Source organism: Athene cunicularia (assembly GCF_003259725.1).
Source record: "Athene cunicularia isolate RWA chromosome 1 unlocalized genomic scaffold, athCun1 chr1_part1, whole genome shotgun sequence".
NCBI lineage: Eukaryota > Metazoa > Chordata > Aves > Strigiformes > Strigidae > Athene > Athene cunicularia.
Window position 1 is genome coordinate 44,513,427 of NW_020799091.1, and position 17,392 is coordinate 44,530,818.

The 17,392-nt window shown below is 34.2% G+C and overlaps 1 protein-coding gene across 2 annotated transcripts in view; it reads right to left on the reverse strand.

Annotated features, from left to right (window-relative positions):
* MYCBP2 (MYC binding protein 2, E3 ubiquitin protein ligase) overlaps positions 1-17,392 on the reverse strand; it is a 173,446-nt gene that overhangs the window by 136,186 nt on the left and 19,868 nt on the right. For both annotated transcript variants that reach the window (XM_026849212.1, XM_026849204.1), the window contains 9 exons: positions 15,511-15,584; positions 14,175-14,313; positions 13,266-13,342; positions 11,377-11,581; positions 8,586-8,750; positions 7,711-7,869; positions 6,771-6,975; positions 5,885-6,030; positions 3,712-3,813 (listed from right to left, as the gene is read on the reverse strand). In XM_026849212.1, the coding sequence (XP_026705013.1) occupies positions 3,712-3,813; positions 5,885-6,030; positions 6,771-6,975; positions 7,711-7,869; positions 8,586-8,750; positions 11,377-11,581; positions 13,266-13,342; positions 14,175-14,313; positions 15,511-15,584 (1,272 nt within the window). The remainder of the gene's footprint in view (positions 1-3,711; positions 3,814-5,884; positions 6,031-6,770; positions 6,976-7,710; positions 7,870-8,585; positions 8,751-11,376; positions 11,582-13,265; positions 13,343-14,174; positions 14,314-15,510; positions 15,585-17,392) is intronic.

Here is a 17,392-nt window from a genome sequence, read left to right on the forward strand (position 1 = left end):
TAATCAGTCTCCTGTGGGTTCTTTTGTTGTTCCAAGTAGAATAAGACTGATGGAAAGTAATTTTCCCTTTCTGTAAGGGCATTAAAAGCTCAGCCTTGGTTACACACCAAATATGTATCTCACTAAAGATCATCTAAAGGTTTTTACATCATAGGCTGATAAAGAGAAGCAGTGAGATATCAGTGAAGCACGAGACCATTTATTATCACCATATTGAGCTATTTCTGTATATTTTAGCTTATTAAGTACGGTTTGTTTAAAAAGTTATTTTCACATTCTCGCAGCCTTCAGAAAATAACAGAATTATCTTGAAGCAATAAACTGAAATATTTGATAACTTCTAAACTATGACTTCAAATAATCACAGGAACAGATTTCAAGATTAGCTCCCTCAGTAAATGGTAATCTTCGGTTCATTACATTAATTGTACAATGTGGCCCAGGGAATTCTGCAATTCATTAAGGCATAACTTAATGTCCCCAAGACTAAAAAACCTGGTGTTTCATAGGAAAGTAAAAATAATCTAACCATGTCCTGAACATTCTAACATACAAAACTTCATTACCACAGAAAACAATAAAGTGTAACTACTTTTGCACTCGCCTCCCACTATGCCCATGAAGCCCTAAACCAGCTTGAAAAACATTTCTTCATACAGTTCATCAGCTCCTTCACTTCTCACTAGAACAAGAGACAGTGAAATGCTGAGAAACATCCACCAGTAATATGTTGAATTACTATGTTTTAGCATAGAAACTGTGATGAATACAGCTGGCTTTATTTCTCAAAAGGTCATAGATCAGACTCAAAAATGTGGAATTAATTTTGAGCCTTCTTCACTGCTCTTGTCACAGCCATTAAACTAGAAGCAGAAAGAAGCAGCTCAGTGAAGTAGCTCTCTACCACCCTCACAGAAAAGCAGCAAAGCTGGTCATCTGAACACACTGTAACTACTTGTTGCAATGAAAAGAGCGAAGAAATATAACTGATCTTAAGAAACTCTTACTTTTTTTAAGTAATAGATTTATTATCTCAAACTAAAACACTTTTTTCTACTGTTAATTTTAAAGATCTAGTTTGTCACTAAAATAAAATTGGTTTTTGAGTGAAGCAACACTAATAACTGATTCTAAAATACAATTTACTGGTTACAATTCTATCATAGCACACATAATCTAATCTGCTATGACTCATTTCAAGATAAAAACCGAAATCTTCAGCATAAGCAACTAAAATTTCTCAAGTTACTATTTAGCATGGTGCTGCTGAACAGCACATATACAGGTCCCTTGCAGAAAAATGCAAATAAAGATGAGCATACTCATCTTCTTCCACACAAGCGATGACAACCCACCTTGCGACAGACTTAAATGATTCTCATATACCTGTTTACATAACCATCACCTCCTCCCTTAATTCAAGAGGACCGCTGGAAAATATTTTTAAATCAGAGGTCACTGTAACAAGACTAAGTCTGGAGCTTTGGTAAGGAAGAACAAACATTTAGACCAATTAAAAACCTGAAATGTGTAAACCAGCATACTTCCAGCACTCATGCTCTTACACTTCTGTCCTAAACTTTATTCCTATTTCCACACACTCAGGGGGAAAATGAGTGAGAGGTTTCTTTCTGATTTTTTTGTTTTGTTTGCTTGTTTGTTTTAGGAATGAAATATTCTTATATTTACTTGAAAAGCTTTCATAGTCCTCTTGTATATAAGTCATTCAAGATCTACGGAAAATATTTGTATTGAATAAAGGTCACCAACTGTAAGTAAAAAGTGATCAGCAACATTCAGTGATGGATCCTATTCTTCACTATCAAAACCTACACATGTTTTGTTTCTCGCTGATCTGGCATAGAAGAACAAAGGTCGCACGTTAACACACTACAAAACTCTGAAGGTGTAATCCTGACAAACAAAACACTGTGCACCTGAAGGAAGGACCATTCAGGACAGAGCTAACCGGGCCTTTAAGTGACTAAGAAATATTTTCCGAGAAGTAAAAGGTTGAAATCTTTCTTTGGATTTCTAAACAGCTATTTCAGTAGCAAGAATTTGTTCAGTCACATACGCACAAATACTAGACATTTTAGGCACAACTAAGTCTGCCTATTCCTTTAAACATTAGTATAACTACATTTTTCCAGGTTGCAAAACCTATGCACAGCAAAATGAAAATCTAGTATATTATTTAAATGTCTCTCTCAGGAAAAGAAGACTCTGCTAAATCCAAAACTTTTAAAAAAAGTGATAAATGGGCATACAGAATGGATAAGCTGCTCTGGTTCCACTTCTAACCACAGAAATGGAAGTAAACTGAAATGTTTCTCTGCTGTGCTTTTTTTTTTCCCCTCCCCAACTGAAATTTACCTCCCAGTCTGTCATCAGTACCCTTCGGGGCTGACAGCAGCAGCTTTCAAAAATATCTAGGCATTCAATAAGGATTTAAGAAAAAAATATTTTCAGCTGTACCTAGTATTTGCCAGCAGTATGCAATGCAGTTACAACAAGACCTAGGCAAAGGAAAAAAAAGGCTTCCCCTCTCCACCTCACAGTTAAAATTAACCACAAAGATTCAAAGCAAAATAAAATATTCCATCTTTTCCCACATACATAGGAAACTATAAGCTTTCTCTTCCTTGTTGCTTCTCATTTGTGGTAAGACCAGTAATTTCTTAAATGCAAGTAAAATAAAGCTACAATTTGCCCCACAATGTTCACTGATATGGAGTCTAGGATCTAAGTCTGATCACAATATGCATTTTGTATCCAAGTATAAACAGTATCTAATTCCTAGGAGGAGAATCTAAATGGTATTTATTAACCCAGAAGGAACTTGAAGAGCATAGTATTCCAAGTTGTTCCTCTTCTCAACATACAATAATCTTACAAACCACATCATCATGCCTCAGTAAAACATTATGATTTATGTTAGTCTAAATCTTTCAACTTTAGTTATTTACCAGATTAAGACACTGAAGTATTTTAAAACAGTAAGAGTACTGAAAACCTATTATGATATGTATTGTTTGTATGGAAAAATCAACAATAATTCCTGAGGTAGATAAAAAACAAGGCAAGAAAATTCTAAAATAATTAAATGTTTTGTTTGGTTTGGTTTTTTAATTCCACGCATCAATTTTTTCATGTTATTCAAATATAGAAAAGTTCATTTCATAAAACAATAAATTCTGCTTACTATTATACAACAGAAATTCAATAATGTATGATGATGATGATGATGATGATAATAATAATAACAATAATAATAATAACAACAACAATAACAATAATAATAATAATATCACAGTTCATACTATAAGTAACTAGCACTGGACAGGCTTGCAGTCACTTCAACTCTTCATATAAAAAGGCATATAAACTCCATATAAAATCTTACATTTAAAAAAACTATTAAAAAGCTATTATTCAACTAGAAAAAAATGAAAACTGACTATATGAAAGTGATATAAAATGCTACTCTTCACCATTAAAATTCTGATTCTTATTAGTAGACTTTATTAAACACACAGATTTTTCACAATCTTCCAAAACCATGCTAAATAACATAAGCAAGCTATTTATGTTCCAATTTTTGTTTGGTTACTGTACCGGAGCAAACCAATTAATTTCCATTCTTAGAAAACAGACTAAGAAGTTTGATGAAACTATTCCAAGCCTCTCATCAATAAGAAAGCCACTTACCTCTTCCTTCTTCCAATCTGTGTCTCCTATTTACACGTTGCCGCTTTTCTTCTTGCCGCAACTGAAGGTGTTCTTCAATATTAACTCCAGGAACAGGGACAGCTACATAAATTAAGAAAATAAGATATGTAAAATTATTTTCACGGTAATAAACCCCAGAAGTTAAGGAAATGACAATGGAAGCCTACTTACTGCCTGCTCTTTACATGGCTCTGACACAGTATTTAAAAATAAAGAAAGGAGCTGAGTAAATTTAGAGAAGAGTTTTAGGCTTGATCTCTCAATTTCTTGCTTTTCATGAATCTACCACAATTTCAACATCATTGAATATACATATTTACATTTAGTTATGTGTTGTCATGGCTATCTGAATTTTTTTAAAAAAAGTTTCAGAAAGTATTATTACTAAAATTGCTTGTATTTTAGAAACATTTTAAATAGATTAGATATTTTTAAGAATGATTTACCACTGTATGCTCTGTGCTTAATAAGAAGCATGCAACTACTTTAATGCATGTATACATCTGTACATAAATCTGACTTATTTACCAAACTAGCTAATTTAATAGGAATTTGAAACAAACTGATAAGCACTTTTTTAAACAGAAAACATGAGTTGAATGAATGCAACAATAAAACTACTATAAGCACTACCTTTTTCCAATGTTTTTTCAGCAAATTGCAACAAGCTAAAAGAATATACCTTGCCCCTCATATCAAACAAAAACTCCACTTGGAAGCACTGTCACTTTTCTCCAGACAAACATGGTTAATGCCCTCACCTCAAACTATGCCAAGCCCAACACAGGACCAAGAACTGTTGTCTATCCTGCTAGGAGAGGAGTTGGCAAAGCGGAGGTTAGCACAAAAAATATAATTCCTCCCTGGTCATGCATGAGAACAGAGCCATGAAGCAGAGCTGCTATTGCCACATTCACCATCAGTATAAACCTACCTCCATGACAGCCATATACAAGCAAATTATATTTACAAATACATGTATGGAAGCATCAGAACTGTTCAGTGAGGTTATCTGGGGTCCTTAGTGTTAACTTATTAAAACAATCCCTTCTATTTAACTTCTGCCTGGTGAAAAAAATTCCCACACAAAGTACAGCACATAATTTTCTATTATTACCACTCCCTCCCCTCAAGATAAATTGGTGAGATGTATAAATATTTTAAGTTGCACATCTAATTATCTTACGGCCTTTTCTATACCAGATAGTACATCCACACATCCATGCAAGATTAAGGGCTCAAAGTAAATCTAAACATAAAAAAAAAAAGTAAGGAAGGGCAGTCTGATCTCCAAAAAACTCTAAGTGCCCAGTTGTAAATCCAGAGAATACACTATTAAAAATGCTGTTATAACAGATCTTACAAGGCAAGATTCAAACTGCATTCTCCAATTATTAGACCAGTTGGCACTTTTTCCCCTAACATGGCTATTTTGGGGGAGGGTAGGTGGGGTGGGAGGTGTTTTTTTGTTGTTGTTGGTTTTTTTGTTTTCTTTTAAAAGTAATTTCCATATTGCCACGTTAGTGGCACATTACCTCTGAAAATTTCTAAGAGAAAAAAGAAAAAGTTTTCAAGAAATGTTATTCCCACCTTTTATGTGACTGCAAAAAATCCTGATGAAAATAATATAAAAAATTTTCCAGCTATCAAAAAAGGACAGGAACAACTTTGTAGTATCAGCATTAGTATAACCGCACAGGTCAAAATGGCACGCGTGTCTATTGTAAAGGTATGTTTAACATATTTCACTTACCAGAATAATCCCACTTTGCTATATCACCAATAAATAAACCTGCCTGATAAGCAACATTTTAGTATAATATTTTAACATTTAATATATATTATTTAGTAAAATATTTTAACAATATTAAACTAAAACTGTCCTGTATGTCTTATAGTTCAGTAATTTGATTGGAAAGAAAGAACTGCATTATATAAGATACAAAGTTCTATCATATAAAAGAATCAAAATACTAACTGAAATATTAATTTGAAAGAAGAAATCTATTTCTAAACTAACCTGTTATTCCAATTCAAGTTTCAGTCAGCAGTGGGATTGAGTTTAAAGAGTGTAAACAGAAGTACTGATTTAAAAAAAAAGTACAGTAAGAAAGAAAATAAAAAGCCATCTTGTTAACTTCATATCACTTACCCAGCAAGAGATCTAAAGGTATCATCTCTTTTACAGCATCAAGGATTCCTCTTTGCCTTGCTTCCTGGCCATCCAGTTCTCTAGCACACGCCTTGCAGCAGCCACATACAGCGCAGCCCGACTCACCTGAGCCACAGCCACAGATTCTGCAGCAAACAGAGTTGCTTTATCACTATCTTTTATTTTCATGCATTACTGATGCCTTGGTAATTAAAATAAAAAGGCATATAACCTCTCCATATTAAAAAGGTTTCAGCAGCTAGATTTTAAAAAAACTATTAGTTTGTTCTATCTGTGGACATATAATTTTTTTTGAGATAAACAAAGTATGGCTGGTTTAAATCCTAACTGCTGTTGCATGGTGCCAGGGAGCATACACTGACCAAACTGACTTCTCATCATTAACTTTTCTTCATTTAATTAAACATACACCACATGAAAACATGAACAAGGAAACAATGAGCACATGCAATGTTGGAGAGATAGCAACGGCAATATGTAAAGCAGCAGCACTTTACGCAGCTCAACCCTGATGTAACAGATAAAAGCAACAGGAACAGCAAGATAAAATACTTCCATCATAGGATGAAGAAAAGTTACCCCAAAGCCAGCAGTTATGTCAGAAGACACATTTTATTAGTGTTCATATTCAATAGTGAAGAACTATACCCTAAAGAAATGTTTAAAATTGCATTTAGAACTAAATCACCTGTAACCGTGACAAGCTATTTACAAAAATGTTAACCTACTTCTGATTTTAAAAGCACAGACTCTTTTCAGATATATTGTTTCCCTAGACTGAGAACACATCAACTCAGTTTACATGCAATGTGTGCTTTAGCCATTCAACACACTAGAGCAGGTATATTTCCATATAGTTGCTTACCCTCCAGGCACTCTGTCAGGACGCCCACTACTAACACAGCTAGCTCCATAGCCCGTGCAATCTCCACATACAGTGCACACCATACACTGCTCCAGCTTCCATTTATGCATGCCTGGAGGACACATCATGGACTTCTCATCTTTTTCATCCAGTTCCTCTTCCAGGTCTTCATCCATTGCTGTTGCCATGTTTTCAACTCCAAAACCTAGTTACGGTATGAAACAAGAAACAACTGTTTTCTGCAGCCAACAGTAGCTACTGAGGAAGCTCTAAAGAACATTTGCAGATCAGATTTTAAAAGGAATGGCTAGGCATGTCTGATTTGCATGCTCAGCAAACACAATGACACTTTTGAAACCTCTCTGAGCATGGGCTGGGGTATACAGCTAGGTCTTATGACTTAAAAGGGAAATGAAACATTTATATTCAGTATACCTGTAACAAGTCATTTACTTGTCACATATAAAATACTGCAATCTGGCAGAGGTGAATAGGTATGATCTTTTCGTACCTATATTTAGGATTAATGGAAATTGTGTGGAGAAAGGTGTAGACTTGCATTCATGCCCTGTTTAGGGAAACAACAGTCTCAAGATTGAATACAAACAAGGAAAGGTAGAAAACTACTTACTATGACAACTGCACATAGTAAGACAAGGAGTGATGAGGTTTGGTTTTATCAATTTGTTTTAAAGAAAAGCTTTTTCACCAACAAACATAGGTTGTAGGGTTTTTTTTTAAACATAACTGAGTTTATTAGTATGTGCAGAACACCAAATACCCGACAGTTGAACTGAAAGCATCCATACCTGGGGTTTTTAAAGCACGTTGCATATACTGAAGTTTTAGTTTTGTAATTATATTTTGTAATAAAATGCTTAGTTATGTTTTCACTTGTGATAGATTCCAGCATACAAAAGTAGAAGTTTAGGTCCCTCACCTTTTCCTCCCTGGCTCATCGAGCCTGTGTCTCGTCCACACTGTCCTTTATTATTAACGCCGAATGTCCAAACTTCTCCATTCTTCATTAGCGCACAGGTGTGAGCTTTGCCCATGGCTACTTGAGTCACAAAATGGCCTTTCAAATCTGTTACTAAACCTGTAAGACATAAAACAGTTGAGTAGTAAATTGTACTTTCTACCTGAGAAGGAAACTTTGGTGATATAAAAAAATTGCTAGTGGATACTGACAATTTTTAAATTAATGGCAAGAAAGAAAAACAGCAGATATAAAAAACAAGTGCTAGAGTAAGAAGTGAAAGGAGAATTAGGCCTAGGCCATTTGTCCTGCAAAGAAAAGAAAGTCAAAATCAAACCAAACCCTGCTGCAAATCACTTGTTCTGAAAAACAATTCTAAAGGAGTTATAATGCCATTGGAGTTTAATCCTTTAATATTTTACTTAAATTGATATGAACTGGATCACCTGCAAATTCAAAGCAGGCTGTCTTGTGAGCAGAGAAATGTATAAGGCCTGGTTCCCTGCACTCTGTTCATACCAAAATATGTCTCATTTCTGTGATTTTTCCCTGGGTGGCCTTCTAGTGTCAGATTCATATAACTTTTTTTTTTTCCTCTCCTCAGTGGAAGCATTAATTTGGGTATTTGGCACCAGTTTGCTATATATTTTTACAGAACTTAAGGAAACTGTCTTCTCTTTCTATCCTTCTGTCATATTTGGCTGAATCAGCAGAAATTCAGAAATGGATTAGAAGACTAAGAAACACACAAACATCATTTCCATAGGCTAAAAACTTACAGAATAATTTTAATTACTCTAGTTTTGAAATTACTTAAAAAACAATTATTAACTTACTTGTACTATCAGAGTAAATGGCATCTTTTCCAAACATGTAGAGTTCTCCATCTTTTGAGATTACAGAACTGCTTCCATTATTGCACGCTGTAGATATAACAATCTTTCCTTCCATTTTAATAATCTTTTTGGGCTTATATGGTTTTGACTGCCGTCTGCTTTTAGCTTTAAATAGATAAATAAATTACAAGTCATTCTACCAAAAAACCTTCAAAGACACAATAACATTTGTTTAATAAGGAGGGTTTATAAGAGTTTTCAGACTGCCACTGAAAAAAAAATTTCTATATGTATGCTCTCCTGGCCTAATTTTTATTGGTTTACACTGGTTTCTCTCAAAAAATTCAATGGCAAGCAAAGTCATGATTAGACGGGTATCTTCCAGGAATGAGTATTCTTCATATATATATATATATATATACACACATATATATATATATACACACCAAATTATCTTTATGAACTTTACAAAACAATGAATAGTAAAGAAGTCCTCATTTCCATCTGAGAAGAATACATATGACAATATAAGCAAAATAAGTTCAGAGAAAAGTTACACAAGTTCATTTTTTAAGAAAAACATTAAATTCTCTATTTATTAAAACCACATTTGGAAAAACTTTGAGTTACAATAGATTCCCACAAAAGGAAAAAGGGAAGAAAATGTACTGGAAAAAACAAACCAACTCAAAATCATCGTTTGCAATCTCGCCTCAAACAAAACAGTAACACAGCTAGACTGGATGAAACAACTAACAGCTACCATTACTGCCTGTGAATTTTCACCCAAGTCAGAGAACTGCCAGCTACTTTCACTTGCTGAGAGTTACTAGCTTTCTACAAAGAACACATGCACACACCCTGCTGACAGTCTCCCTGCGCAGGTTTAGAAGAAATCAGGGGAAAAAAATAAAACTTGTGCATATCCACTCTAAGTGAAACTAGAGCGTGGCAAAGAGAACCAGATGAATCATAAGACAGTTGAAACTCAGAAAGACCTTGCTCAGATCCTGGAGCAAATTCAGTCAGTTTAAACAAAAGCAGTGACAGCAATTTACTTCAAAGTGCTAAACTTCTGTTTCATCTGAAATTGTAGATTAAATATACAACAAAAAGAATCAGTTTAATGGTATTTTGGGTAACTTCCCAATAACTGCTCAAAACAATCTTGGAATTTGTGCTTTTAAATACATTTCCTAGGATTTTTTTGTTTGAATCTCTTAGATTTATTCTACATTTACTGGAAAAAGTTGTTTGATTTTGTCCCACACAGTTTTCAGTAGATTTTCATTTAAGACGACTCTACAAAATTATTTCAGCACATACCAAGTTTATTATACAAATAATTTTACACGGAAGTACTATTAACTTACTCTCTCATGAACACATTAAGAATCTACTCCATATGCATTATCAAACTTTAAAATGTGTTCTTGCCTGTATTTTAGTTGTACTACATGGGAAAATCCAGACATTCTTAAAGAATACTGTCAATGTAGTCTCAATCTTTCACAGGAAGAGTAAGATAAATACGCTTTGTTTCTGCATGAGCTATGCCATACCTCATGCATGCAGCCCATTGAGCTTTTATGAACAACTTTCCTGAAAGGAAACACTCCTACACAGTTGACTGAGACAAAGCTGGACTCTACTGATGCTGTTTATCAAGATTTTAAATCTATTTCAAAATACTATTTTAAACTCTAATCATCTAGTACTACCTAAAGACTTGAATTTTATACCAACATTTGAGTGTTATTTACTATATTTCTAACTGACTGCACTGAGGCACAAAATTTCAGTATGATTTACAGTCTCTCTGTGTTTAAATTCTATGGCTAGCAGACCAAAGTTTTCCACAAATCTGCTTTGTGAAAAAGATATTCATTTTAATGGTAACATCAAACTACAACATTAAGACAGAACATTATTGAGAAATTAATTTGAATTTAAGTTAGGCTTCAATATTATATGAAAATGCTATCTATGAAATATACATTACATTACCCTATCAAAATGCACACATCATGAGGCTGACAAATCAAAAATACCAACTCATTTTTAAGATCCTCAGGACCTAATATTTTTCAAAATAAATTCTTTACTTTTTTTTTCTTAAATTAATCTAACACAACATAACAGAACAGTCTGTTTCTTCAAGTGAAGTATTTAATTTAATATCATAGCAGATCACAGCTTTCAGGCACCTAAAGATACCTTTCATTGACTTATAAAGTGTATTTCAACCTCAACACACAACTTTAGAGATCAAAACTAGGAAATTTGATAATTTTATATTGAAGAGTTACTTGTTAGTCTGAAGATCAAATTAAACTGTCCTCTCTAATGTCTGAAGCATTCTGCTTGATCAAACACAGGAAGACTGTGCTTCTACAATTTCTGATCAATGTACCTCTCCATTATGGAGAGGCATTATCTGGCAAAACATAGTTCAGAAGTTCTCTAAAACACCAGTGAAGAGGCAAAAGCCTGGCTCTTCAGTTTTTCAGACAAAGTCCCAGGCAGACAGCATAGCCTCTTGACCAAACTTATGACTGCCTTTTCTCAGGACAACTCTAAAATATCACTCTCACCACACAACCCAAACTGAGATCAACATCTCTAGCTGGGAGGGATGGTGGCACTGGTTGTCAGGACCTGTGGCTGGCATAAAATTCAGATCCAATGGCATGCTTACATGTTCTCAGAAGATGTTAAACCTCTTCTTTTGGAATCAAAAAGTGGTTAATAGGCTTTTAGGAACTGTTGGTCACGCAAGCATAATACGTACTTGATTCACCATCCTCTCCTTTACTAGCAGAACCTGTGAAGAATATGCTTCCATCCTCAGCAACAAGTAAGGCATGTGAGCCATCATGTCCAACAGAGAACTGAATAATCTTTGGAGATTTTGTGATTGGGAGTTCAACCCATTTTCCTGCTGAAGGACCACCTTGTTTAATTCCAAGGCTCTGATATTTGCCAGTATAATAAATCTAGGAGGAAACAGTTCATCACTTTCAGTTATGGCACATTAAATTTGCATAATCTTTAAAGTTGCATTGTTTTTAAATCCTGTCATTTCAAACCATACAGAACTTTTCCTGATATTGCTTATACCATTTCAGTATCTCTATCCTAAATCCAAGAATTTTGACTTAATGGAGGAAACATTCTGACTGATTCTGCTTGTTCTGAAATGTGCTTTCTACTGTGACACAAAAGAATTTTGACTTAATGGAGGAAACATTCTGACTGGATTCTGCTTGTTCTGAAATGTGCTTTCTACTGTGACACAGAATTAGTTTCCACATGTAATTGTTTGGTTAGATGAGTCGAACACACAAGAAGGAACTGTTCAGAAGAAACTAAGCACTTAAAACACTTAGAAAAATGTCTGGTCTGTGTAAAAACAAGATAGTATTATAACAATAAAAGTAATTAAAAAGACAAAATTATTACCAATTTAATATGCTTCAACATTTTGAAAACTTATTTTCAGTAAATGCACAGTGGCCACTGAGTACATAAATAGTAACATAGAATATGGTATTTCACATGAACAAACACAAAACTAGTGATATGGACTAAAAAGTTTCTTACAGAACTTACTATTACTCAACAGTACTATAAAATGGGCATAAAGCCATCTTTTGTTGTCTTAAAGTGTATTTCATACTTAAAAATACAACTTTAGAGATCAAAAGTATATTTGTTAATTTTACATTGAAGAGACATTTGTTAATCTGAAGATCAAATTAATCTGTCTCCTCTAATGTCTGAAGAGTTCTCTAGAGAGATCTAATGTCTAGACCAAATTCTGCTTCATACTATTAATTTTTTTCTCATAAAAAGTAGTTTATGAAAATTTTCACCAATCTCAGTGTTTTAATAGCAGCAGAGCAAGGCCTTCATTCCAATAAAGCAGCACAATTCTGAACACAGGAATATGCAAATGCACCTGAATATGCATATGAATATGCAAATGTCTCTGAAAAACAGTCTCTATTGGGCAGAACCAACATATCAAATCATTAAGAATATGATTAAAGAAATCAGTTGAAAACTTTTCATAGAGGAAGCCAATAAGGAAGAATTGGAAGGATTGAAAAAATCATGCTGGGATTTACATCACAGAATCATCTAGGTTGGAAAAGACCTTGAAGATCAATCCAGTCCAACCATTAACCTAACACTGACAGTTCCCAACTACACCAGATCTCTCAGCGCTATGTCAACCCGACTCTTAAACACCTCCAGGGATGGAGACTCCACCACCTCCCTCAGCAAATAAATGACTATGGTCAGACTGTTTATAGTTATGAGGTAAAAAAATTTGCAAATGTGGTAATACATCATTTGTAGACAGAAGGCAATTTTGTCCCCCAAACCTAAAACAAAGCTGCACACTGTCTCCAAGTAAGAGTGACTGTATAAATTTCTATAAATTCAAGCCACAGATTTTTCAGTGACTCCAACACCATCTGTTTATGTTTTCAAATAACCATTTGCCTTTTTCCCTTTAAAGTGGGCTCTGAAAATATAATTAAATACAGTCATATAAATTCATTCTAACATAGTAAAAATGCAAAAAGTAATTATGGAAAATAAGAATTAAATTTTTTAAATGCAGAAATACATTGATGCAATTTGCTATTTACTAGAGAACATTTTCAGTACCTTCCCACTAGCAGTTTTCATTAGTGCAAACTCTCTTCCAGCACCAAGGACAGCTGATTCCTCATCAAACCCTGTACCTGTGCAAGTAAGATTGTGTTAACCAGGCAGTTTCACAAACCAGTTTACAGACTTAACTCTGACAGGAAGAGATTGTCTTAACAAAGGTAGTAAGGAAGTTACAAGTGAAACAATGTTTTGCTGCCACAAGAAGGCTTAATGAGCTAGACCTGGCAGGGTTGTTCAAAGAGGAAGCAACCACTAGCACAAGAGCAATTGCACTTGGTCAGACAAAAAGATCCATGTAACAAAATATGTTTTTGTTCTGATAGTGCCAAAAAAGCAGACATCTAACAGTGCAAAAAAACTCAAAGCAAAGGCCAAGTGGTATTTCTCCAAAATAATTTTGTAGACACATTTCAATTATATTGGAATATATTACATTCCAATTATACTGGAATATAATTTTGCATCTCAAATTCTGATGCAAGGTTGTTACCACATATTTAGTTTCTTTCAATGCATTTTTTTCCATTAATCCAGCCAGCAATCCTTTAAACTTTTGTTAACTTTGACCCACAGCAAGGAGTTCTATAGCTTAACCACGTGTTATACCAGCACTATTGTGAAGTCCAAGCTTCAAACAATTATGTATTTATTATACAACTAGAGGAAAATATTGAAAAACTATAGATAGTGCCATACACAGAAAGGTGGTTCAAAATGAGTATATGGATTACTAAGAGTCAAATAATGCTTAAACAGTTACTAAACCCTTGTACTTTTTCATGTATTTATAATGGAGCTATACGCTTCTGCGCACAATAAAGGCAAATAAAGGGAAGGGTGGTGTTTCAGTTTTATTATTTGAAGTACTAGGCTTGTTAGTAACCTTCAAAGAAGAGGACTTACTGATAATGTGCAAGTCTTTCTCCAGATCAAACAATGAGATGCCACAGGCATGTAAGCATTTTCTTGCAAGCTTAAGTTGCAGTTCTTGTTGTAGTACTGGCTCAGTACTTGTTGCAAATATTCGCACTACAAAGCCATCCTGGAATAAATCAATATTTTTTTAAATCTACTTTATACTGTTTAATAAATGCATTGATTTATATTTCACAGCCTAAGTGCATCAGTATAATTTCAGTGTAAATTATCAGAGGACACATTGATAAAGTAACATTTATAACAGAGAAGAAATGAAGGCAGTGCCAAACAGGACGAGCTGAAGACAAGCATCTGACAGACTTTAAACACATGCTGAATTCTATGAAAACACTATGAACACTATAACAATAGTGAATTGCTATAGAAATTAACTCTGAATCTCACTACAGAAAACTACTGGCTTCTATAACTATTTACATCTATCTTTCAAGCCCTCAACTTCTCCTGATTCAGAATCCAAATTTCTGCATGCAGTTTAAGAGTGGCTGCTTTAACGAGTAGCTAAAACATGTTTCTGTTTACAAGTGCAGATGAAGTATCTTCATCTGTTCATGTTTAAAAAAAAAGAGTGGTTCCATTAGCAGGGAAATGGCTTAATCTTGGGTTTTTCTGTAGTTGCACATCTGGCATCTCTTGCCAAGCCTGTCCCACTCCACCCTGCCCCATCCGTTTTACAGCTTTCTCACTGTCAAAAAACAGGGACCAGTACAGAACTAAGAATGTAAGTACTGTCTGCTGAACAAAACATAGAACAGGTAGAACTGTTTTGTCCCATTGCCCACTGGCAATTTTCATATATTTTCTTAATTGCCCATTGGCAATTTTCATATAAAAATCTATTGGAATACAGTATCTTTCTTATCTTTTCTAATAAATCCTGCTGAAATTCCCCAACAAGTACCAAAGCAATTACAGGAAATTAAATTAGAAAAAAAAATATCATTAAGTGCCAAGAAGCTTATCCCATAGAGGCCCTGCAGAAAAACACGTTAAAAAGCCATTATTCAATGTGTAAAATTTTTTCCTCAGTAAGAGCAACACAGTTTTTCTTAAAACTTATGTGAAAAAAATAAAAATCAGAAAAATACATCACAAATCAAAATTGTGTGGATAAATACCAAAACACTGCTGCTTTATGCACAAAAATGGTAGTTTTTCATTATATCTAGTTACATGGATTAGTTCCTTCATTGTGTCACCAAACAAAAAGCCAAGCTTTAACCAAAAAAGTAAGCTTCAAGTATTGTAAAATAAAACAATTCAGTTGAAATAAAAATAGTTTATCCATCATAACACTTACATCTCTAGATGCTGCTATTTGATTAATGTATTCTCCGTCAGTGAAAAGGATATTCTGCCCTTCAGTATGACAATCTATGAGAGAAAGGTAAATTACACTGCATCAGTTTATATTAACATACATACACAGCTGTTCTCCATCTAATTTATTCTCACTAGAATCAGACTATGAGAGTTTTACTTTGCCTAAAGAGATCAAAACTGTTCTGATAACATGCTAAGATCTCCTCTCCCACCAGAAACATATAATACCCCTTTGTCCTTTTAAGAGTTATTAAAACACTCTCCATCATATGAAATATAAGATGTTACCCCAATATTTAACTACAAAAGCATTTAGTATTCACCTGTGAGGGGTATTGTAAACTACTATAACACAACTAAATTCTAATTTTATGGGACTGTTAGTCTTTCTCCTCCCCCAAAGACATTTTTTCTTTTTTTTTTTTCCCCCCTCTCTCCCCCCAATAAGGGCTATTATTTTTAAAGTTTCTTTGATCCAGCATATAAAATCTACAGAAATAAAATAAAATGAAACACAATCAAACTTTCCATTAGCATCTTATTTTTTCCACTACTTGTAAATTTTGCCAAACTATTAACTGAAAATCCAGGATTTTTGGAAAATATAAAGCATCTACTTGAATGCATCACACATTTATTGAAAACAAGTCAGCTATTTCCAAGAAAAAAAGGTAGGAAAGAATTCAGCCCATATTAGGGAAAAAAAAAAAGAAAAAGACCACTTTCTCTACAAGTTGAAAAGCATGTCCCTTCATCTCTTCTTCCCTTCCTGTTCTGCTATTAACAGAGATTGGTATTATATGGCTTGTAAGGTGCTTGTTTCATTGATTACACATAGGAAAAAGATCTCTTCCAAAAATACTACCAGACAGCTACTTCACATTCTAAATATCTTCTTCAGAGCCTGAACAAAGATCCAGTATCAGTCATTTTAGCTAACAAATTTAATGTTAAATGAAGCACACACATCATCCTTCTGGCACAACCATCAAGTTTCCTATTTTTTGCTAGCTAGCTGGACTATTTTATTAAAAATAATAGAGCTAAAAAACCCCCCACAGTATTCACAAACCCATAAACTGTTTTTCCTGCTATATGCTCAGTCCAACACAGTATCTTACAGGAACAGAATATTCTCCAATTCTCACATGCTGAAGTAACCAACCTAAACTAGATAGCGTCCCCCTTAGAGCACACACAGGTATGAATCACAAAGAGCGTAAGCAGCAAGCAGGATGGAGCACGGCCGATACACTCAAGTTTGAAATACTGCTCTCTCAAACATAATCTCAGATTTAATGACCAAAGTAAGTTCATATTACTAATTCTTTACACTGCAAAGTTATTAGTGATACAACAAGAGTCGTCAGCAACTTGAAGACAAGTTTCAGAAATAATCTAAATTACATTTCTGAAAGGTTACATGAAGTTGGTAAGTATTAAGACACCTCGCATGGCTGAAAATTACATGCTCACATAAGTGTAACAGTCAAGGAATCAGGATACTCTGGACATCAGTGGGTCCATATTACACTGTTTGGCCTATTTCTTGAGTCATTTCAAGAAGAGGCAAGCACATTTTTGGAGATCATTTATATGATTGGTAAGTGTGTTCATGGAGGAAGTCTGGAACAGGGATGGTTGCTTTTTTTTTTTTTTTTTAATAGAAATATATATTCTTCAGAAGACTTCCTAAAAAATAGCATGTAATTAGATAACATTCAGGCCCAGCACTGAATACCAAATTAATGGGGAAAGCAGAAAATTAAGGCAAATGAAATACCAACAAAAAGCAGAATAGTAGAGTGTCTCAGCTAGCAAGGAGCTCTGATGAGTGATTGTAGTATTACTCAATCTGA